Source organism: Hemibagrus wyckioides, linkage group LG13, assembly GCF_019097595.1.
Source record: "Hemibagrus wyckioides isolate EC202008001 linkage group LG13, SWU_Hwy_1.0, whole genome shotgun sequence".
Classification (NCBI taxonomy): domain Eukaryota; kingdom Metazoa; phylum Chordata; class Actinopteri; order Siluriformes; family Bagridae; genus Hemibagrus; species Hemibagrus wyckioides.
Genome location: NC_080722.1, coordinates 4,448,211 through 4,473,091, shown reverse-complemented (window position 1 = coordinate 4,473,091; position 24,881 = coordinate 4,448,211). Strand labels below are relative to the sequence as shown.

The 24,881-nt window shown below is 35.7% G+C and overlaps 1 protein-coding gene across 1 annotated transcript in view; it reads left to right on the top strand.

Annotated features, from left to right (window-relative positions):
• The window catches only part of ca10a (carbonic anhydrase Xa), a 228,034-nt gene extending 204,951 nt beyond the window's left edge, over positions 1-23,083 (top strand). The window contains exons 4-9 of the mRNA XM_058407127.1: positions 519-704; positions 13,056-13,151; positions 16,971-17,043; positions 19,058-19,212; positions 19,745-19,919; positions 22,142-23,083. Of these exons, the coding sequence (XP_058263110.1) occupies positions 519-704; positions 13,056-13,151; positions 16,971-17,043; positions 19,058-19,212; positions 19,745-19,919; positions 22,142-22,164 (708 nt within the window). The 3' untranslated portion in view covers positions 22,165-23,083. The remainder of the gene's footprint in view (positions 1-518; positions 705-13,055; positions 13,152-16,970; positions 17,044-19,057; positions 19,213-19,744; positions 19,920-22,141) is intronic.
• Positions 23,084-24,881: the final 1,798 nt, after the last annotated feature.

Genomic DNA, 24,881 nt, shown 5'->3' with positions numbered 1-24,881 from the left:
CTTTGAGGACAAAATGTTGACTTGCTGCCTAATATATCCCACCCACTAACTGATTAGTGTATACTGGCATATTACATCTTTTTTTTCTGTTCTTACATATCTTCTCTTAAATATATTAGTCTGTTTTAATATATTGGTCTGTTTTCTTTTTCTTTTCTACTGAATAATATTCAGTCCGTCTTTTCTATCCCTTATTTTTTCTAGCATCAGAGCATGTACTAACCCTAGGCAGTTAAAGATGATGGTTTAGATGCTACTGAAATATCTTAAAGACATTTTATCAGGAAATATCTGGCAACCTCAGAAAAGTGATTTGTAATAATTAACGAGAAATGTTCCTGGAAATAAATTTTGACAGAATTATTAGACTTTGCTATTCAAGCACAGGAGTACAGCAGAAGGTGCAAATCAACTGCATGGGTGATATGGTTACCATAGTAACCATACTTGATTTGGTTGACAGAACAGTGACATTTACAGATTGAGTCAATGAGTGTTTCCTTTCTGTCTACATCCAGGTGGGAGGGACCATGTACAACACCGGCCGCCACGTCTCGCTACGCCTGGATAAGGAGCACTTGGTGAACATCTCGGGTGGACCCATGACATACAGCCACCGACTGGAGGAAATCAGGTTACACTTTGGCAGCGAAGACGGACAGGGCTCGGAGCATCTCCTCAACGGCCAGGCCTTCTCCGGGGAGGTAAGTCGAGATGCTAGCATGTGCACCAGCACTATGGTATTGTAGACACGCATCTGTGGAGGCCATTATCTCGGGAACATGATCATCTGATGTTGACAGGTGAAGCTGACAGCACACAAATCACCTCGGTATAGAATTATGGTTAAAAAAATGAACTTCTGGGTCTTCCAGCATACCGAAATAGATTGTAATATTATTATATATTCTCGGCATACATTTACTCGGGATGTACAATATTAAATAAGCATGCTTTAGGGAAGATGTATGATTTCTTGAGATGCAGTTTATCTTGCACAATATTGCATCAGGTTGAAATAAGCCAAACTTGAGATGATTGGTCCTTACACAGTACACTACACTGCATGAGTTGCGGTTATTCCTCAGCAGAATGTGTTCATATGTACCGCCATTCACGGCGCTCATTTATGACAGTAATACAATTCTAATACCGTGTTAAGCAATCATATCATATAAATACCAGAGTGTTGTTCATTCCTTGAATCTGATTGGTTCCCTGGTGTTGATGCATAACAGCAGATGCTAATCACACGTTCTTGCCAATGCAGGCCATGTATATATAATGACTTTTGGATATGTTCATAACATGCTATAATGCATTCATACACATTGTTATAATCATTCCTGAAAAGTCATTACAGTTTGTAGCACTGTTTGTGTTTATTTACAAATTTGTAAAAGAATGTGTTCTAAGCAACGGTTATAACATGTTATATCTTGACATAATGCACTACAAAAATAAAAGCTTGGTGATATAATGTGTTATAAACACTTCTTATAGTGATGCATCATGATAAGGATTTATTCCTCACAAGTGTAATGCATTTTCAGAAATAATTATAGCAATGTTTATAAGTCCATATGAATGCATTATAACATGATATGAGAATGTTCATTGTTTCCGATAGGATGGATTTGAAACACTTTGTTTACAACACTTGTGAAATCTCTAAAACTAAGACAAATCTGCAGTCAGTAATCTGATTAGATTTTTATGTTTATTTAACATTTAAGTCTCCATTGTCAGGGCTTTGTAACAGTCTGAGGTAAAGCTGTAACTTTAAGACATGAATGTTTATAGCAGCTAGAATATAAAGTGAATAAACTTATAGAGAAATCCATAAAAAACAAAGAATGCCAATACCTTCTATGAAGAAGGATAATGTCACTTGAATGCATGCATAGCATTTTTCCAAAAAGTATTCATAAGGCATTTCATAAGCATCCATAAGGTATTCATAAGGCATTTCATTTTTTGTTAAAATTATTCATGAGATAAATGAGAGTTGTTAGCAGTAATTATAAAGCATTGATATGGTTATTAATTATAAACAGATTGCATTATCAGCCTTAGTTATAAAGCATTATAATCACCAATAACAAAAAAAAAAGCTCTAGAGCATTATGACTTGACGTGACTTGACTTGATCATGTGACCTTGAGAGCAGATTATTTACAGCATTATAACCTTCATATGATCATTTAAAAAATGTGATATTCATGACCTCTCTCTAAAGAAACATTTAAAAAGTTTATTAAAGCAATGAATACAATATCCAGTGTTTTTAATTTTTTCAATTTCTTTACATTTACAAACAGGTTATAACCTTTTATAACATTATTTTCTGATAATATCACCCATTTAAATAATAATAATAATAATAATAATAATAATAATAATAATAATAATAATAATAATAATAATAATAAAAGTTTAATAATGCCATGCTAAACTTTATTTTATAATTTAATTTATTTTAATTTAATTAAATTTATGCATAGCAAAGACAGCTATTAATAGTAAGATACATAATGATGCTTTATGAAGGCGTTGTAACATCATATGAATGTGTTCATAGTTCATTAATATAATAATAATAAATACTTGATCAAAATGTTACTAATAAGCAAACTGCATTAAGATAAGAAGGATGAAACACTTCCGGATGTGCAGTTAGAAGAACATAATCAACTTCAGATAGCAGGGTAACATCACCCCCCACTCGAACCCGTCACTGTTTATTTTCCCATAAGCCTACATCATCGTGTTTTATTCCTCGTATATCGGGGTGTTTTATTTTTTTCTCCCGAAGCGCAGCACTCATTCTTCTACACGCGCCGTATAAAACGTCTCAATTAAGCCGGCGGTGTAATTTCAGAGAGACACGATGCCGCAGCTTCCGTCGCTTGATGAAGTCACCAGTCAGCAGCGGCGTGACATTTCTCTTTGGGAGTAATAAGACTGGCGATTAGAACGGCAACAAAATAACCATGGGCCTGACAGGCACATCCAGCGTAATTAATGATTATAATTTCTTCCCTCCTCCCTCTTGTGGAAGTCAGCCAATATTTAAACAATAATAAAACAAAGTGGAGACAGTTTATCAGGGTATTGCAAGCTGTGACCTGGCCACCGAAGCTTAGCGCTGTCTGTTTACTCTTCATTACCAAGCCATTATCGCTCGCAGTGTGACGCTAGAACATCTTTCTTCTTACCAAGGTATTGACCTTCCCTTCAGAGCTGACATTAATACTCCAAGCAGATCACCTGAATATGGACAATAACATCAGCCCAACTCTCTACTTCTGTTTTAATTTTTTCTATTTTCTAAAAATTTGCATGATGACCTATGAATGCATCCATTACAACGAAATAGCCTTTATTTGTCACATCTACATTACAGCACAGCGAAATTCTTTCTTTGCATATCCCATCCTTAGAGGTTGGGGTCAGAGCGCAGGGTCAGCCATGATACAGCACCCCTGGAGCAGAGAGGGTTAAGGGCTTCGCTCAAGGGCCCAACAGTGGTGCTGGGGCTTGAACCCCGATCTTCAGGTCAACGACTCAGAGCCTTTACCACTTGAGCCACCTCTGCCCAATTAATGTTATTAATTACATGTTATAATGGGTTCATAAAGCATTATACACACATTTGGAATTGTTCATCAGAAGGCATAACATCTATAGCCAATATACATAACAAAATACTTTGATTATCCCTGAGTGAGTTACGTAACAATTTCTTTTAAGACCATATGTATGATAATATGTTATAATGTGTTTATAATGCTTTATACACACCAGTGTAACTGTTCATCAGGAGGCATTACATCTGAATAACCAATAACACAATACTTCTGCTATATTGGTGACAATTTCTATGAAGACCACATGTACAATGATGGGTTATAAGAAGTTCATAAAGCATTATTCACACCTGTGTAATTTTCCAAAAGGAGGCATTACAGCCATCGGAATATTAGCTTTATAAATTGTTAACGCAAGTCAAATGACAAGTTATAATGCATTCATAAAGCATTATATAGATTATGTCATTACAGCTGCATAACAGCTGTTAATGCTTATAACCTATCATATAAGCATTACATCTTCTTATTAGCTCATGTAAGCTCATAATGCATAATTTATCATTATAATTTAACAATTACCAATTATAATGCATAATAAAGGCAGCTATAAAGTGTAATAAACAAAAAAAATTATAAACAAATATAACAATTCCCTATGAATGCATTATAACATACTGTGAATGTTTTCGTGAAAAGTTAATCTTCAGTATTTATGCCTTATGAGCATCACTTTGTTTATTGCTTATTTATCATAAGACTGACATAACCACATCGAAAACATGTCATGAGGATTGTCATGCATTATTTCTATAAAAAGCTTATGAGGTCAATATGACACTATTCTTAAGTCTGACATAACATTTAATAACAGATAGTAGATATGAGCCTATAGCATCAGTCATATGTTATAACCCCCCGTTGTTATTAATGTTATCGAAATCCAAAGTCATGAATATATCTTCTCTGACACGGTTATGACCTTTTAATGTCAGTCCTATGATGCAATTTATTTTTTTTCCTCAATAGGAAGCTTTTCATTCTCATTCGTTCTTTTTCTCCTTTTTTATCTTTCACATTTGTTCACTAATAACACATCACCTCCGAGTCCTGTTTGCGTCTCGCAGAGGGGACACGGGTCAGCTGCAAATAATCTCCAACACCTTAGATTTAGGCACGAGGCCTTCACGCTCAAGCTGAAAATGAAACACCAGTGAAGTCCACTTCTGGAAAAGTCTGTAGTTCATTTCTTTTGTACAGAATGTTCTTTTTTTTTTTTTTAAAAAAAAAGGGAAAGAAAAGAAGAAAACATGAGCCTACATATTTTTCAGAAGGAAGCTATTTCAACTTCTTTTGTCCTCTTATGCTACATGAATTTCCAGTAATTATAATTTATGTTTTAAATGACATTCATCTGTTAAAGAATATTAAACACATTTCATACAATTACCTATAACCGCTGAGGGAAAAAAAAGTTAGTTCCTGTTAGTTTACCTAAGTTTAAAGTTTACCTCCTGAAAGAAAGAAAGAAAGAAAGAAAGAAAGAAAGAAAGAAAGAAAGAAAGAAAGAAAGAAAGAAAGAAAGAAAGAAAGAGACAGGTAGAAAGAGAAAGAAAGAAAGAAAGAAAGAAAGAAAGAAAGAGACAGGTAGAAAGAAAGAAAGAAAGAAAGAAAGAAAGAAAGAAAGAAAGAGACAGGTAGAAAGAGAAAGAAAGAAAGAAAGAAAGAAAGAAAGAAAGAAAGAAAGAAAGAGACAGGTAGAAAGAGAAAGAAAGAAAGAAAGAAAGAAAGAAAGAAAGAAAGAAAGAAAGAAAGAAAGAAAGAAAGAGACAGGTAGAAAGAAAGAAAGAAAGAAAGAAAGAAAGAAAGAAAGAAAGAAAGAAAGAAAGAAAGAAGGGAAAAAAGACAGACAAAGAAAGAAAGAAAGAAAGAAAGAAAGAAAGAAAGAAAGAAAGAAAGAAAGAAAGAAAGAAAGAGACAGGTAGAAAGAAAGAAAGAAAGAAAGAAAGAAAGAAAGAAAGAAAGAAAGAAAGAAAGAAAGAAAGAAAGAAAGAAAGAAGGGAAAAAAGACAGACAAAGAAAGAAAGAAAGAAAGAGACAGGTAGAAAGAGACAGGTAGAAAGAAAGAAAGAAAGAAAGAAAGAAAGAAAGAAAGAAGAAAGAAAGAAAGAAAGAAGGGAAAAAAGACAGACAAAGAAAGAAAGAAAGAAAGAAAGAAAGAAAGAAAGAAAGAAAGAAAGAAAGAAAGAAAGAAAGAAACAGGTAGAAAGAAAGAAACAGGTAGAAAGAAAGAAAGAAAGAAAGAAAGAGACAGGTAGAAAGAAAGAAAGAAAGAAAGAAAGAAAGAAAGAAAGAAAGAAAGAAAGAAAGAAAGAAAGAAAGAAAGAAAGAAAGAAAGAAAGAAAGAAAGAGGTAGATAGATAGATAGATAGATAGATAGATAGATAGATAGATAGATAGATAGATAGATAGATAGATAGATTCCTGACTGTTGTAAAACACTGACACTGGAGACTCCTATAAATGTTACCGAAACATCTCCTTTAACATAAAATTTAGCTTCACAATATTAAAGCTGTGTGGACCAGTGACCTGTTGTTAGGATCAGGGTTCAATTCCCACCTCTGCCCTGTCCGTGTGTGTGTGTGTGTGTGTGTGTGTGTGTGTGTGTGTGTGTGTGTGTGTGGAGTTTACATGTCCTCACCGTGACTCAGGGGCTTTCCTCAGAGTTCTCCGATTTCCTCCTCCGAGTCCCCTGGGAAAGAGCCGAGGCTCCCTGAGACCCTGCGGATGGAGAGATGGAGAGATGTGGAGTGTCTTTGTGTTAAATACTGAAGTTATTAATACTAGTCTTTTATGTGTACCTGCACTGCTCTCAGAGATAAAGCAACACCTCCTGACCAATCAGAATCCAGAACTCAATCGTACCAAGGTAGAAAGCGGTGCATCATCCAGCCTCCGTGAGCAGCAGGTGTTACGAGGCATCACAGGGTTACGGATTTAACACAGTCTCACTGCTGAAGGTTGACATGCTGACGAGCATGAGGGACTTTAAATAAACTTTGATTCACACGATGCACTTCAGAATAAATTTAAGTCACTATATTTACCGCTCAGGATGGGATGGATAAAAAAAGTGAAAATTTGTTTATTTGTATATATATATATATTCTCCTAGTAATAAATTAACACCATAACAAATCGCACGCTGGATTTAGAATTATTTTCCACACTTCAGTTTCAGAATTTTTTTTTCCTCCTCATAATATAAATATATTTTCATTGCCTTTTAATTATCAGTGGTAGCAAAATAACACATTTGCATTCCATCTCATGGCGGTGTTTACACACTGACGCAAAGTTTCTCATTAAAATGACATTTTCACATTTTACTAAATCAAGCCGAAGCAATTGGCCAATTGCCAAAATGCAGCTTTTGCTGTTCTTTTTTTCTTTTTTTTTTATCTTGTCTTTTTCACACTTCAGTCTGTGTGTAATCTGAACTAAGCCTTCTGTACGACTTTAAACCCTGAACTTAGTTAGAGGTGTTGTGTTTCTATTTATTATTTATTTAATCTTCCTTTTTTTTCTTCTTTTCTCCTCCACCAGGCTGACAGACAGGCAATTAGCATCTCTGCAGATTAGCTTAATTCAAACACTCCCTCAGCCGTGATCAAACCAGACTCCTCGGTCTAATCTCGGCCTGAGTTTATTTGCTTTATGAGCGCACGCTCTGATTCCTCCCGCTATTTGACGACGGTTCCACGCCAGCGCTTTTTTTATTTGGCCTGTTAGCTCTGTCCACACCTCATCCTCCTATTGACTTACTGTCTTCATTTTTCATTCGGATCAAGTCCCGGGCTGGCAATCGAACAATAAAAAGCTTGTCGACGAGCCTGTAAGTGGTCCAGGCTGTCCTCTAGTGTAGCACAAATGCCTGATCTTGCTCTGTTGAGGAATGATTACGAGTCCGAGTACGAGAGAAAAATGTTTTAGAACACACTTTGCTAACAGTTGCTAAACCCTTCTCTTGTTAACATGCAGGTAATATCATATATTTGTGATTTCATGAATGCAGAGACATTCAGCCTTTTTGAACTTGAAAGGGTTTTCAACAGTCTTATCGATCTGAGAAAATGTTCTTGGGTAAACGAGTAACAGGATTGAGTTTGTTTAGCACAGAGTTATTGTGGTTATATTCCAGGAACTTCCAGAACATCCAGGATATGTTGTCATACTTTTATTAATCAATATCAAGATATAAATAAAATAAAGCAGGTGAGAGATCTTCCCAGGATATTGTGGAAATTCAGATGATGCAACTTCATGTTGAACTTCCTGCTGAATCTTGACCAAAAGGTCAGTAACAGGGTTCAATTAATAAAATAAAATAAAATAAAATAAAATTAAGTTAAATTAAATTAAATTAAATTAAATTAAATTAAATTAAATTAAATTAAATTAAATTAAATTAAATTAAATATTTAATATGACAATTTTAATTATTAAAAATAATATAATTCTAAATGTTATTTTTTAATGATATTTAATAAGTATAATCATAATGTTTAAAAATAATTATTTTGTATATAGTTGCCTGGGATAGACTTTGATCAGTTGTAATAATTTTATGTCAAACAAACAAACAAACAAACAAACAAACAAACAAATAAATAAACAAACAAATAAATAAATAAATAAATAAATAAAATCTTTCATGCATCTTCAGAAAGTCCTGTTTTAACTTTTCTAAATGTTCCATGTTTTAATGTGTTTAACGAGAAAAATAAAATGACAATATTGTAATGCTTAATAATTAAGGCACTGAGAAATTTTTATAATGTTATTTATCTAAACTATTTTGTTGTTGTTTATTTTTTTGTTATTTTAATTGTAGTTAACACACACACATACAATATCAGAAGGCCACAAATGACAGCGCGATCATGGCGTAAGAGCTGGACAGGTGTGAGGTTGACCTCAGAGGTTTCCTCCAGCCTCAGTTTGGATAAATCTTCGATGGGTTCCTCTCTTGCCGCTTTGCCAAACACAATAATTGTGTATGTGAGTGTGAATGTGAGTGTGGGGGTGTTTGTAACCCTCGCTCCTGTTGTGTGCTCCTCTCCAGAACTCATTATTGTGCTGTCTGCTCCTCTACACTGCATATCTGCTGATCTTTTTGGCAGCGTATGGAGCCATGGCCTGGCCCTGTTTCCCAGCTCAGGCAATTTGCTGGTGTGGGACTCTGGGAGATGCGAGTGGCTGGGTTTCACCTCCAGAAAAGAAAATTAAGAGATCTAATCACATCAGCATGCACTCTGTAATCACTTTTGTTTCTTGTGATTCCTGTGTGAACAGAAGTAGACTTTTTTTTTATTGTATTTTGGGGTTTTTTTCTGTCAAAACACAAGGTGTTCAGAGTCGTGAAATAAGGCCAGAAGTTATGTCAAGTGTGTACACTGAGAAAGTTACTCATAATCAGATTCGGGTTACTCATAATCAGATTTGGGTTACGGTTACCAGAAAAAAATGCAAGTGCTCCCGCCGGCAGGTATGTCGTCTCCTAAGGGTTAAATCGATGGTTCGGGTTTGTTGAGATCACGTGTAGTTCATGTGTCTGTAATTTTTTTTTTACATTTACATTTGATGCCCTTATCCAGAGCGAGGTACAAAAGTGCTTTGAAGTCTCTATCAATGAACACATTAACACTGGTTCAGTAAGTCACAGACTCAGGATACCATCAGCCTAAAAACTGTGTTGGGTTACGGTTAATACATAATGCATAAATCAAATAGGGAAAATAAGAGCTAGGTCTTCATCCGTCGTTTGAAGACGGTCAGTGACTCGGCTGTTCGGACATCTAGGGGAAGTTCCTTTCACCACCTCGGTGCCAGAACTGAGAAGAGTCTAGATGTAGACCTATCTTTCACCCCGAGGGATGGTGGGACCAGTCCTGCAGTGCTAGTAGATCTGAGGGAGCGAGGTGCAGTGCGAGGAGTAATAAGAGCTTTAAGGTAAGAGGATGCTGGTCCATTCTTAGATTTGTAGGCAGGCATGAGTGTTTAGAATCTGATGCAGCTACAGAAAGACAGTGGAGGAGGACAGCAGTGGGGTGGTGAGAACGTACAGATGAATTTTGGATCATTTGCAGTGGATGAATTGTGTTCAGAGGTAGACCTGCCAGTAGAGAGCTGCAGTAGTCCAGTCTGAAGAAAGAGAAAGAAACCAACATGAGCATGTCATAATAGTAACATGGGAGGAAAAGTTTATTGTCCATGGGTACCTCAAAGTTACCTCAACCTTTAAATCGAACATCTGATGGCTTCAGCAGGAAGGGATTAGTGTTAAATTTATGATGAACTTGTGACTTACAATCACACTCTCTGGTGTCACCCAGATGAGGGTGAGGTTCCCTTTTGAGTCTGGTTCCTCTTAAGGTTCCTATAAACTTTGTCATTTCTATTCTACATTTTTATTCTATATTTCTTTAAAGCTGCTTTGAGATCATGTCCATTGTTAAAAGTTCTATACAAATTGAACTGAATTGAATTAAATACAAGCTCATCACATTTAAACACAGAAAAAAATCAGGGCTAGAAAATAGGGACTGTATAAGGGAACAGTGTTTCCTTGTAGTACAGTGTAACATAAAATGACAAAAATGTAACAGTTGTGTAAAATAAGGACTGCTATATATGTATATACACTCACTGAACACTTTATTAGGAATAAGGCCTTTACATCTGCTCATTCATGCAGTTATCGAATCAGCCAACATCGAATCGGCAGCAGGACAGTGTATAAAGAACAAGAGCATATAAAGAGCAAATATAAGAATGACGAAAACATCAGAATGAAAAAAAGTCTGATCTCTGTGGCTTTAACCCTGGCATGGATGTTGTTGTCAGAGTATTTCAGAAGCTGATGATCTCCTGGGACTTTCACACACAGCAGTTTTATACTAGAGTTTATACAGACGGGTGAGGGGAAAAAACATTGAGTGAGAGACAGTACTGTGGCTGGAAACATCTTGGTGATGAGACAGATACAACAGAGGAGATGAGCAGAACGGTTCGAGCTGCCAGGAAGGATACAGTAACTCACTATAATAATTACTCTTTAGATACGTGATAAGCAGAAAAGCATCTCAAACCAGAGCATCTGGGACCAACAACTAGGACATGGTTACATCACAGAGATCAGACTTTTTCTTCATTCTGATGTTTAATGTAAGGATTAACTGAAGTTCTTGACCTGGATCTGCATGAGCTCTTGATCTGATGCTTAATGATTGGCTCATTACATTACATTAGAGTTATTCCTAATAAAGTGGAATAAATTATTCCTAATATATAGTATATTGTATTTTTTTTGCTACAATAATTTAATTTAATTTAATTTAATTTAATTTAATTTAATTTAATTTAATTTAATTTAATTTAATTTAATTTAATTTAATTTTTAAAGAAACAAAAAAAGACTAAAATATAGCACATTTTGGGTTGTTTTTTTTTTTTTTTTAATTTTGTATAAATTGACATTTAATTGTGTGTCTCATCCAATGAATTACATACTAAATTACTGTCATGAATTCGTCAAATTAATACAATAATCCCAATAATTTTCTGTAAATGGGTTAAAGGATAATCTGACCTAGCACACGTCTGCTACACTTCCAGCTCATTATTTTATATTAAATTGTAATTTCCTCAATATTGCGTAAGAAAATAGGAACACGAATGAAAATATGTAAGGAGACAGGGAAACAAGCTCAGAGCTCAGTGGAGGAAATGAATATTGAACGTAAATATTAAAAGGTAAGGTTTAACGATTAACGTGTGGATGATTTGTCACTTCCTGCCTCCATTTTTTTGCATCTTCCATCCATTTGTTGCTTGCTTTGTTTATAGGGATTTGAAGCAAACGTCCATGAATCGATTTTCTTTTTACAATTCTGCTGCTAAACTTTTAAAGAAATAAAAAAATGATTGCTCGCTGAGAAGTTATTTGAAATTTGAAAGCGTAATCTCTCTCTTCATGAGCAGTTAACTATAAACTCCTACACACACACACACACACACAAACAAACACAAATTCCTGTATTTCCATTTTTTTAAAAGCCATTTCCCTTGGTTTTTGAAGAATGCATAAGATTGTGGCCTCACTTCCACCCAAAAATTCCTCTTTAAACCTTTGTTGCGGCTTGGCTGCGTGTTCGAGGTATTCGCCGAGGGAAGATTACCTAAGCTTCACAATGAATTTAAATTTGAACTTGACAGGCGTGTTGAGACGAGGAGAAGCGCCAGCTGCGTGGCTGTGATTGGGAAGTGCCGAGACCTGGTGTGACAGGGGCTTGGCATCTCAACCTGATCAACACTTTCAGTTCAGAGCAACAAAAACTCAAAGAGCAAAACACAATCCTAATTATTCACGACTGGTGATTTCTTGAGTTTGCAGGGTTTTTTTTTTTTGCAATAAACAATTCATGAAACATGTTACAGAAGTCAGGTCTTGAAGTTGTGACTGATTTTTTTGGAGCTAACAAATTTTGTTGTTTTTTACTTTTTTTTTTCCCTTTATATAGCTAGGATTAGGGTTAGAGTCATATCATATGACACGACAGTGACTAAAAACATTTTTTTTTTCTCCAAAATCTACAATTCAGTATAGAAATCATGAACTCCATCGTTAATAAGTCATAAGTAATGTTCACCCAAAGTTAAGACACCACATTTCTTTAAAATTTTTAGCGAATCAATTGATTTCCTAGCTGCTAATGTATAGGATTGCTCACGTAGCTCTGCCTCTTTTTTAAATATAAAGCACTGCTTGTCCCGCCCACTTTGCTTTATTCCGATAAACAATTTGCCTGGTCTATGTAAATCATGTAAAATGTAAAACAACAATTTTGTGTTACATATATTTATATAAATTATGAATGACTTCTAACATCATTCCAGAGCGAACGCAGTAAGGCGTAAGGGGGCGGGCCTAGCTTGTCCATATCACTGAGTCCTTGTGTTTGTATAAAACTGTTCTGTTTTTGTTTTTTTATTTTTCTTCAAAAATCTACAATTCAGTGTAGAAATCATGAACTCCATCAATCATAAATCATAAGCAATGTTCACTCATAGCTCAGACACCAGGTTTGTTTAGAAATGTTAGCGAATCAAATAACTTCCTAGCTGTTAATGTATAGGATTGCTCACGTAGCTCCACCTCTTTTTTTAATATAAAGCACTGCTTTGTCCCGCCCACTTTGTTTTTTCCCAAAAAAACAATTGGCATGGTCTGTGTTAATCATGTAAAGCAGCAATTTTATGTTTTATATATAGAAATTACAAATGACTTCCAACCCAGAGTGAATGCAGTAAGGTGTAAGGGGGCGGGGCAAGCTTGACCATATCACTGAGTCCTTGTGGTTGTATATGACTGTTCTGTTTTTTGTTTTTTTTTTCTACCAGGTACAACTGATCCACTACAACCACGAGCTCTACACTAATTACACAGAAGCTGCCAAGAGTCCAAACGGCTTGGTGATAGTGTCTATATTCATGAAGGTAAGCACTCTATATGTCTTACTCGAGCAAAATTGAATGCCTACGCTTAATTTTTGAATGCCATGTTTTCACTGCACTCATCTTAAAAGAATTATAGTACACGTAGTCTCTGCATGGCTGAAGGAAAATAAAACACTTTCACAGGAAACGGCTTTTGTGAAATAAATTATTTCGACGGCTGAAGGTCAGTATGTGTGAGCAGAGAAAAAAAAAACAACTCTACACCACAGGAACAATTAGCCATGCAATTATCCGGCTGCAGCTAAACAAGTTGTTCGCTATCTTGCTGTCAGTCCAGGAGCACGAGGTTATGAAATAGCTTTCGCTCGCTCTCTTAAATAGAAGTTGAAAGAAATGTCTGCAGAGCCGGCGTGATGGACTTGGACCGGTTTTTGTGCCCGGAATGAAAGTTCAGGTTAAACTAATTAGATTGTCAATGTCAATCCTGGGCTCAAGCGCCGTCACCTGGACGTGACTGCTAACGCTCATGTGCAGCTCGGGTTGTGTTTGTGTTTAGCTCAGTATAAAAGAGGCGGGGTTATTATATGTATATGTCAATATGTTAATATTTACACAGGGAATTATGTCAATATGTGATGTTTCGTATTCAGAGTCAGATCCTGCTTAATGGGACGTGTCATTTCTTCAGAGACCACTGCAAATATATATGTCAATAGGAAGCGATATGACATCACTCTTTAAAGGATGGTGGTGACTCAAGTGCTTAATTCTCTGGGTCGTTGCCCTGAAGATCGGGGGTTCAAGCCCCAGCACCGCCAAGTTGCCACTGTTGGTCCTTAACGCTCTCTGTATCATGGCTGACCCTGCACTCTGACCCCAACCTCCAAGGCTGGGATATGCGAAGAAAGAATTTCACTGTGCAGGAATGTATATGAGACAAATAAAGGTTATTTCTAAGACATTGGTTTTATTTACATTTATTTTATCCAACTGAGCAACTGAGGGTTAAGGGCCTTGCTCAGGGACTTATTGGTGGCTGTTTGGTGGACTTGGGATTTGAACTCACAATCCTTTGGCCAGTAGTCCTTAACAATTAAGCTACCACACATTATCAAATTATTAAAATCACTTACATGTACTTTATGCATCCCAGATATTTCTAAACAAGGCTGTTACCTTGAAACTCTAACATCTGCCTTTAAACCAAAAACATCTGATTCGGTCTCTTATGAAGAAGATCCTGAGCTGTTTTAATTACACAAGCTGACCAAACACTCACCTTAGCCATTTTCATCATTTCATCCAAAAATATTCAAAGCAAGATTCATTATCTCTGACCAAGGAAAGAAAAATGTCCTCTGTTTTCAATAAACTCTGCACTATAACTCTGAATAAGAGTAGTTATGTCAGAGATATGAATAGTAATAGACATTAAAAGACTACAGACTAAAATATGACTTCAGCACACAGGGTATAAGACTTTACATTACTTTACAACACCGTTATGAAATCAGCCTGCCATTGTAATGCATTATAACATTCCCGGCGTTAATGAAGGCCGTAAACTTCCCGCTCGGTAGCAATACACGCGAAACACACTGCATGATGAGTTGCAGCTTGCGCTACGCTAAATACTAATGCACTGGAGGAGGTCCAAATGTAATTACAGTCCATTCTATGAGATCCATGCTAAATGCTAATACATTACGAGACATCCATAACACTAATAGCAAGATGGTGAGACATGATCATTTGTTACAGGGTAGTTAAAGATAAGAACAACGCTGAAGTAAAGCTTTGTGACGATAGCAGATGGCAGTTCGTGAAAATGTTCCAGTCGTTTGTCGTGGTTATAAATGTTCCAGTCATACTGTCATTTTCTTCTTAATGGCACTTTTACTTTAGATGAATGTTTCCTCGGATGCCTCGAAAAAACATTCCAGGATGCGTTCACAACAAACGCTAGTGTCTGGGTTATTTTTTTTTATACATTTGGTAGGTTTTTGTGTTGTGTTTTTTGTTGTTGTTGTTTTTTTTTTGTTTTTTTTTTCGTCTCCTTCACCGTCGCTATAATTGTAACGGAATCACACGGTGAGTTCGGTGGCATTTTCCCCGCAGGCAGGGTTGAGGAGCTGATTCCCATCCTTACATGAGTCAGCCTGCAGGTCGCTTTCTCAGCCCTGCCTCATGCTGCGTTCACTGTCAAGGCACCCGGCTGCCAGGAAGGACTCCCTCCTGAGTGTAAGTGGTATGAGCTGGCAACTGAGCTCGCCGTCACAAAGGCCAAGGACGTTAAAATGTGCAGTCGCTGTCACGCATACAGACTCAAATAGAGTAGAAAATGGATGGTGTTCAGTTATGTTCAGCGCACATCATGTCTTGTTGTTTGGCTTTTGTACTTTGTTTCACATACCGTAGCCTGCTTTAGGCGTTATAATCATTTATAAGTAGTATTTGTGAGCGTGAAGTAAGTAAGAGCTATAAAAAATAGTGACTCAGAACCTGGCTTTCTGTTCAAAGCTATCAAGTTATGTGTAGAACTACAGTGTAATTCATGTTTATGAACAATTCATAATGCTTAATAATCACTGTGGTGCATTTCCAGGAATAATTATAACCATGTATGTTTCTGTGAATGCATTATAATGTATTATGAGATATTATACACATGTTGATGAAAATGTATTACACTTCATAACAGTGCTTATACTGCATTATGAATTGCTTGTTAATGCATTGGGAACCTATTAAGATAAAGCACTGTAAGATAAAATACTTTATTTTTTATAAGTAACAATGTGATAATAATAACGATTATAATGCCTTATGAATGCATTATAATGTATCATGAACTTAGTTAATTAAACACATGAACAGATCGCTGTAAATACATTTGTAACATATTATAATACATTTTTAAGACATTATACATTGTTAATTATGTAATGAAAATATATTACACTCCACATGTTTAAACTACATTATAAATTGACTGAATTGCATTATAATGCGTTATAGATAGTTTATAATGCATAATAAACATTAGTAAAAAAACATGTGTCAGGAATAGATACACCAATGTTTATAATGTCTTATAATGTGTCCTAGTTAATTATACTATAATTATATTCTTTCTAGAACTGAGATAGTGATCTGTCTATAATGAGCAAAAAATAAATTCATTACATGTAATAACACATTTATATATATAGTGCTAGAATTATTCATGGACATGCAAGTCACTTTATAGCAAGGTTTATGATGCATTATGACTTGTATGCATAACACGTTGTTAAAGTCAAACATACAGCGTATAGCTTTTAGTATCTATTTGCTATAACATGAAATAGAGTAGTTCTTTTACATTACAACATGTTTATAATCATTTCATCACTGAACGCCTTACGGATGTTTTATAAGCAGAGGGTCGAATTATTAGGAATAGGGAGTGTTATGGGGTGAAAGATCACTTCTTTGACATGAAACACTTTGAACATTGTGAAACATTTTTAAGACTTGTGCAAATGAGAAGCTAAAAAAGTGACGAGTTGTATCAGTGAAGCGCATTTCATTCTGTCTAATCAGACAAAGTGCCTGAAGTCGTTTCAATTAGCGGCTAATAAGGAGTCTAACAGTAAAAGCCCTGCAGCTCTCTTCAGACACATTAGCACTGCTCTATCGGTAGGTAAAAGCGAGCGGAGGAAAGCTGCACGGAAAGCTAACGCCATCTTAAACTGTCTCAAAGTGAACGCTGGAAAACTCTTAACATCATCTCATGCTTATTTCTCTTTCTCCCCTCTTCCACCCTTCCCCCCTCCCCCCTCCACACCTTTCTCTCTTCTGCTTTTCTAATTCCAGATATCCGAGACTTCGAATTCCTTTCTGAATCGGATGCTGAACAGAGATACCATCACTAGAATAACGTATAAGAGTAAGTGAAAGGCGCACGCCTCCAGACGAAGGCCCGACGTCAAGCGTTGCAGCCTTGCTTTTATTAGATGTAATGGAAAATCCAAAGCCGCATCTCTCAGGTGGAGTGCTTTGACACACTTGTAATAAGAGGTACAAAATTGTTTGCCGGATTTTTAAATAAGATCTAAAACCTCTACAGGAAACTGCTTAATGGGGCTGCAGGAAGTTTTCCAGTTTAATTTCATTTCTTTAGAAATCGGAACGAAGCAAATTAGTATACTTTACAGCACTTTAATACAGTACAGTTTTGTTTGGAATATGTACAATTAGTTCAAATATAAATAATTAACCCTTTGGGGGGGGGTGCTGTTTTAGGAAAATAATCAACAATGACATGTTATTGTGTTTGTGTTACAAGACCAACAAAAACAACACATCCTAATTCCTCTTAGATAGAAGAAAGAAAGAAAGAAAGAAAGAAAGAAAGAAAGAAAGAAAGAAAGAAAGAAAGAAAGAAAGAAAGAAAAAGAAAGACAGACTTTATCCAAAATAAAATACAATAATAATAATAATAATAATAATAATAATAATAAAATTTAAACAAACAATTGATTAGAAAAAATTATGAATAGAAAAATAAATAAAATAAAATAAGAAAATATAGATAGATAGATAGATAGATAGATAGATAGATAGATAGATAGATAGATAGATAGATAGATTGTTTTGAAATAAATATTATTAGTGTTCTCAAATCACTGTAGTCTGGTCACATCACACCAACATGTTTCCTATAACAGCAAAACCCCCACCTGATTTAATCCTTATGATCCTATTGATTAATGTATCATATATTAACATGTTATGAACATGTTATAAGCTTGTTATGACATATCGTATTGAACAATTAGCAAATAATGGCTTGTCGAGATTTTTTTAAGATAAGATAAGATAGTTAGAGGTTAAGAGGTTAAAGAGGTTAAGATAGTTAAAGGTTTTTGCTTGGTTTCTTTACCTTCTGGGGTAGAGATTAAGAGAGAGAAAGACCAGAGAATATTCTAGAACTGTGTTGTGATAAATCATGTTTATGTAAGAGCTGAAAAAAATGTGAAATATGTGTTTTGATTATTTTTTTAAATTCAGAGTGGAGTCTTTTATTTTTGAGGAAAATTTCACAGTCTGTACACACACACACACACACACACATACACATGCATGCACACACACATGCTCCATGGTATCAGTCTGTTGAAAAAAGACCTCTGTAATTGAACTAATAAGGGTGCAAGGCGTGCAAGGCGAGGGTGAAGAGAAGAGCACACTGACTCCTGGTGGCTGCCACGAGCCTCTCGGGCCTCAGCGGTGCGTGAACATGGGCTATCGATGTTTCTGAAACTCTGCTCTGAGTAGCGCAAAAGAAGTCTGGGCCTTGACAGAATTCATAAGCACCCCCTCCAGACCTGCAGTCTGCCCTCGCCCGAGGCCTTCGCCGCACCGTCCGGCGTGCTGGCATGCATTTTTCAGGGCCAGTCCCACAACTTCGGATTCAAACGGAATTATTTATGGCACCAAAACTACCCGAGTTCAGTGCAAAAGCAGCCCTGGATTCACACTCTGACTGTGTTTGATTTAATTAATTTTGCACCGCGCTAATCAACGTGAGGGAAACGTAACGCGCTGCCTTTCTCAGTCTGACTCGAGTCACAGCTTATTACTCGTCTGTCTGCAAGACAGGAGAGCACCAATATGTTTTGCACAAGCGCAACGCCGTATTATCTACTGGAAGCCTGGTATTGTGAAACATGTCAAAACAATTCAGAAGCCATCCAGTAAGCCGGCGCCACAGGCACAGCTTCTGCCTCGGTGACGAGAACGGTGACAAGCCAAATTGCTGGGTTTGAAAAATGGTTTAATACAAACAAAATAGTTCGTCCTAACAAGCAGGAGTGAGAAACAGACCACTACAATAAAGCTCATAGTTTGAATATTATTATTATTCATTTTATTTTTAATATTATTATTATTATTTGTAGATGATGCTTATTTACTATCTGGGCTAAACATCGAGGAGGTGTACCCCGAGACGGCGAGTTTCATCACCTACGAGGGTTCGATGACTATCCCACCCTGTTTTGAGACTGCCACATGGATTCTCATGAACAAGCCGATATATGTCACAAAAATGCAGGTAAATAATCAAAAACTCCAGTGCAGGTGTCACTGAACGTCTCTTATTGATATTAAATGATTAATGCTGTAGATATAAATAAAGAAAAATATTCTTGCAATTTTAATATTTTACATTTTAAATTTGACCGAAATGTGAAGTAAACATGAAGAGAGAGAGAGATAGATAGATAGATAGATAGATAGATAGATAGATAGATAGATAGATAGATAGATAGATAGATAGATAGATAGATAGATAGATAGATAGATAGATAGATAGAGGAAGAGGGAGAGAGTGGGGGATAGATAGACAAATATGTTGATTGATAGATAGATAGATAGATAGATAGATAGATAGATAGATAGATAGATAGATAGATAGATAGATAGATAGATAGAAAGAAAGAAAGAAAGAAAGAAAGAATGAATGAATGAAGGAAAGAAAAAGAAAGAAAGAAAGAAAGAAAGAAAGAAAGAAAGAAAGAAAGAAAGAAAGAAAGAAAGAAAGAAAGTAAATGTAAATGCTTACAGTCCCTGCATCATCCCTGCAGATGCACTCCATGCGGCTGCTCAGCCAGAACCAGCCTTCGCAGATCTTCCTCAGCATGAGCGATAACGTGCGTCCGGTCCAGCCTCTGAACAACCGCTGCATTCGCACCAACATCAACTTCAGCATGCAGGGCAAAGACTGCCCCAACAACAGGGCCCAGAAACTGCAGTACCGAGGTCAGTGTCTTACTGTTCTCCTGAAACGGATCAGACTCGGGTCAGAACATCACCAAAACACATGCTTCATCTAAACCTTTTCACGTTTCAAATTGAACATAGGAAGAACAGTATTAATAAACAGGATGGATCCGTTTTTAGAGCCGGCGTGAGGTTCGAGAGGTCTCGCTAATACACCTTCTCACGTGAGGTGTTCCTCTCCGATTGTCTGCAGGCTGTTTTCCCTCCTAGGTAGACAAAATATTTTCAGCGAAACAAATTAAAAATCCCATTTTTTTTCATTTACCCCCTGAAGTACTGCACCGGGTAGAACTCAGCGACTCTTCCAATCCTGATCACAGGATTTCGCTTCTCTGGCTTTTTTTTCTTGCATCCAATTTGTTTGAGCTCTTTGAACTCCCCACCTGCGAGAGTAAAGAAAGATTTCCGTTTTAATTGCGTGCAGTGTTTCAACATGTAAATATCACCACGCTGAAGGAAAAAGAAAATACGTTTAATTAGATGTGGTTAAGCAGCTGCTACTGTGGGAACGTGTGCTAACGATCACAGAGCCTTTTAGCTCTTATAACTCCTGAAATGTAACATTTATAGCTTAGCATTTATTTTTCTTTCAGGTAACAATCAGGGGAAAAAAAAAACGAAAAAAACATGGCGGACGTAGTATGTCTGGACTGTATTCATACTGTATACATATATGGATCAGTACTTATTGTAAGTACTGTACAGTAAGTGCAGAATCAAATGCATAAGGTACTGAATCAAATGCTGTAAGAACAGAATCAAATGCAATAGGTACTGAATCAAATGCAGAAATCAAATGTACTGAATTAAATGTAGTTAATAGACTTAATTAAATGTCGTAGGTACTGAATCAAATGCGGTAGGCACTGAATTAAATGCAGTAGATTCTCTATTAAATGCAGAACATACTGAATCAAATACAGTAGATTCTGAATTGAATGCAGTATGGGATTGAATTAAATGTAGAAGATTCTGTATCAAATAAACAAGACTGAATTAAAAGTCGTAGGTATTGAACCAAATGCAGTAGGTACTGAATCAAATGCAGTAGATTCTGAACCGAATACAAAAGATTCTGTATCAAATGCGGAATAGGCTGAATTAAATGTCGTAGGTACTGAATCAAATGCAGTAGGTACTGAATTAGATGCAGAAGATTCTCTATTAAATGCAGAACGTACTGAATCAAATGCAGTAGGTACTGAATTAAGTGCAGTAGATTCTGAATCAAATGAACAAGATTCTGAACCACATGCAGTAGGTAGTGAATTAAATGCAGTAGATTCTGAATCGAATGCAGAAGATTCTGAACCACATGCAGTAGGTAGTGAATCAAATGCAGTAGTAACTGAATTAAATGCAGAAGATTCTGTATTAAATGCGGAACGTACTGAAGTAAATGCCGTAGGTACTGAATCAAATGGAGTAGGTACTGAGTTAAATGCCGTAGATTCTGAATCACATGCAGAAGATTCTGAATCACATTCAGTAGGTACTGAATCAAATGCAGATGGTACTAAATCAAATGCAGATGGTACTGAATCAAATTAAGTAGATTCTGAATCAAATGCAGTAGGTACTGAATCAAATGCAGTATGCACTGAATCAAGCGTATTTGAGTCCGAATCAAAAGCAGTAGGTACCAAATTAAATGCGGTATGTTCTGAATCAAATGCAACTGATAATGATTCAAATGTGGTAGATTCTGAATCACATGCAGTAGGTACTGAATTAAATGCATCAGATTCTGAATCAAATACAATACATACGGGATAGACTGTAGTCATTATTGAATCGAATGAATCGAATCAAAAGCAGGAGGTTCTGAATGACTAAATGAATGTTACTGCACATTTAATGCTGAGATGATGGTTATTGTTTTTCTTTTGTTTCTAAAATTAAATCGATCACAGTAGGAACAGGCTGCTTTTTGAAGTTGTATTTTATTCACAGCTAAGCCATGTGCTTCATGACTCAACTTGCATGGCTTATCTGTGAATAAATCCAGATTTCACGGCGGCCCGGCAGAGAAAATGCGTCCAAACCGAGTTATCTGTTTCAGATTGCAGTCGTTTCGAACCCTAGCAGGTATCTCACACCAGATATTCATGGAAGATGTGTGATGTGAAGGTTTTTTTCTTTTCCTTTTTTTTTTTCCTCAGTCAGATCTTTGTTATTATATTTCTTTTTCTCCAATCCAGTGAATGAATGGCTGCTGAAATAGACCCCTTTCATGGATGAGCCCAAATATAAAACAAGACACCGAGAGGGGGGGAGAAATAAGGATGAAAGACAGCGGAGGAGCGGAACGGACTCTAGACTGCATCACATTTGTCCTGCCAGATAGTCATGACATTGTAAAGGGAAAAAAAAGAGAGAGAGAAAAAAACAAACAAAAAAAAAAAAATAAAAAAAAATAATAATAACTTCAATAAGAAGAGACTTGGGCAAAAAAAAAAAAAAAAAGACTCTGTTTCATACATCAGCTCAAAACCAGTGAAGTACAAATAGGTTTTGATACTTTTTTGGTGAAAAAAATGGAAAAAAAAAAGAAAAAAGCGAAACCATACAAAAAATTTCAATATTTATTTCATATTCACTTCACAACAATGGAACTAAAGATGTCTTTTTAACCTTTGTACATATGGATACCTTACTGCAAAGCGTTCAAACCTTCAACAGCGGGATGGACACTGAGCTGGAGACTGAAATCAGGAGCATCGTCATAATTGCATCGTCTTAATCATAACTCCGGGACACGTCGGAGACGAGGAGGGGAGAGGGTGACGGGATGGGATGGGAGGATGAGAGGATGAGAGGATGACAGGATGAAAGCTGCCACACTAATGACACTACTGAGGAATGTACATGAGCGCTGTTTTTTCAGACACGATGAGGGAGGGTTCTGGCCTTGTAAATAGAATTATTCATGCTGAAGATTAACATGTAAAGATACAAATAAACATTAAAAAAGAATATATCAGAGGGAAAAATAACTGAAAAAAATAAGTTGAATATTTTATGCTTGGCACACTGAATTTCTGGAGGAGAGCTGATGCCTTTTTTTCTGTTTTATTGTTTACAAATGGTCCTACACTGTGTTTGTTTAATGTTATCGGCCCAATAAATGTGTTTGGAACGTCCAGTTAATCCGGCCTCAGTGTTTACACTCTCCAAGGGGTCTATCTATCTATCTATCTATCTATCTATCTATCTATCTATCTATCTATCTATCTATCTATCTATCTATCTATCTCTCTCTCTCTCTCTCTCTCTCTATCTTTCTGTCTGTCTGTCTGTCTGTCTGTCTGTCTATCTATCTATCTATCTATCTATCTATCTATCTATCTATCTATCTATCTATCTATCTATCTATCTATCTATTAACGTATTTGTCTATCAATCCCCCACTCTGTCCCTCTTCCTCTCTCTATTCATTTATTTATGAATGTACCTATCCATCTGTCTATTTATCTCTCTCTCTCTCTCTCTCTCTCTCTCTCTCTCTCTCTCTTATTTATTTATTTGTTTGTTTGTTTGTTTGTTTTTCTCTCTGTCCCTGCCTCTATCTATCTATCTATCTATCTATCTATCTATCTATCTATCTATCTATCTATCTATCTATCTATCTATTTTTTAAAAAAGAACTTTATTTGTTTATATATGTATTAATTAATTAATTAATTTTCTTCTCATACATTTTCTGGTTTTATTTCATTTCATTTATTTTTCTATTTATTAATTTTTCTAATCAATTGTTTGTTTAAATTTAATTTATCATTATTATTATTATTATTATTATTATTATTATTATTATTATTATTATTATTATTATTATTATTATTTGATTTTATTGTATTTTATTTTGGATAATTATTTTTATTTCCTGAAAGTGTTTTTTATTTCCAAACAGCAGCACAATCCTCATGTCTCTCTAACTGGAGTATAAAATAACACAATGATTTTGCTGGGGCTTTAATAAGTCTCAGGTTTGCAGTTAAAGCACATCAGCATGGTTTCCTGCTTCATTAAAGATTGTAACATTGATCCCTTTGCTCTTTTACTTTAATTATATCTCAGATCAATGGAGGAGGCCTACTGTTTTTACCACCGACTGACCACAAATCCCAGTGTCATGCCTTTACTGGTTTTTATTTGTAGGAAAAAAAAAAACATTTACATAGTCGGAGCTTATGGTTAATACAGCCATCATTCTAACAGGAAACAGGAAGTGCCATTGAACCCCATTTTTCCTGTTTTTTAATTATTTATTTATTCATTTTAAATACTCTCAGCACTTCATTCATGAGAAATCATCATTTGGAGTCATGCCACGGTGCAGATTCTCTGTATCTCTGAAATGCAGACTCGCTCTAATGTATCTGCTTCTACCAAAAAATAGAAACATCATAAACCTGCAAACAGATTCCTTTCATTAAAAAAGGTAATAAAAAAAGCTTTTTGCATTTAATCCAGAGTTGAATGTGGCAGCTGTTGAACAAAATTACGTGTTCAGTTAATGAAATGCATGAATAAACGTCCGTCGTCTTCAGAAAACATCCGTATGTCGAGATACACTGGAGGTCACGAGCGACATTTTCAGCTTTATGTTGGACACAGTGGACAGTGGACAAAAAACCATGTCAGGTTTCTCTTACAAACTCGAGAGAAGCATCCGGAATCATCACACCCACTGATACATGTGTTTAGTCCAGAGATTCCCAAAGATTTTCTCAAAATAAATTCTCATGTTACAAACAGTCACACATTCAATCCACAACATTCCACCAGAACAACATGCTACAATCATTTTAACTTTACTTCTTTATTCATTCATTTGTTCATTCATTCATTCATTCTTGATTTATTTATTTATTGGTTTGTTAGTTTGTTTATTATTTGGTTATTTACAATTAAAAAAAATCAAACACGTGATTTGGT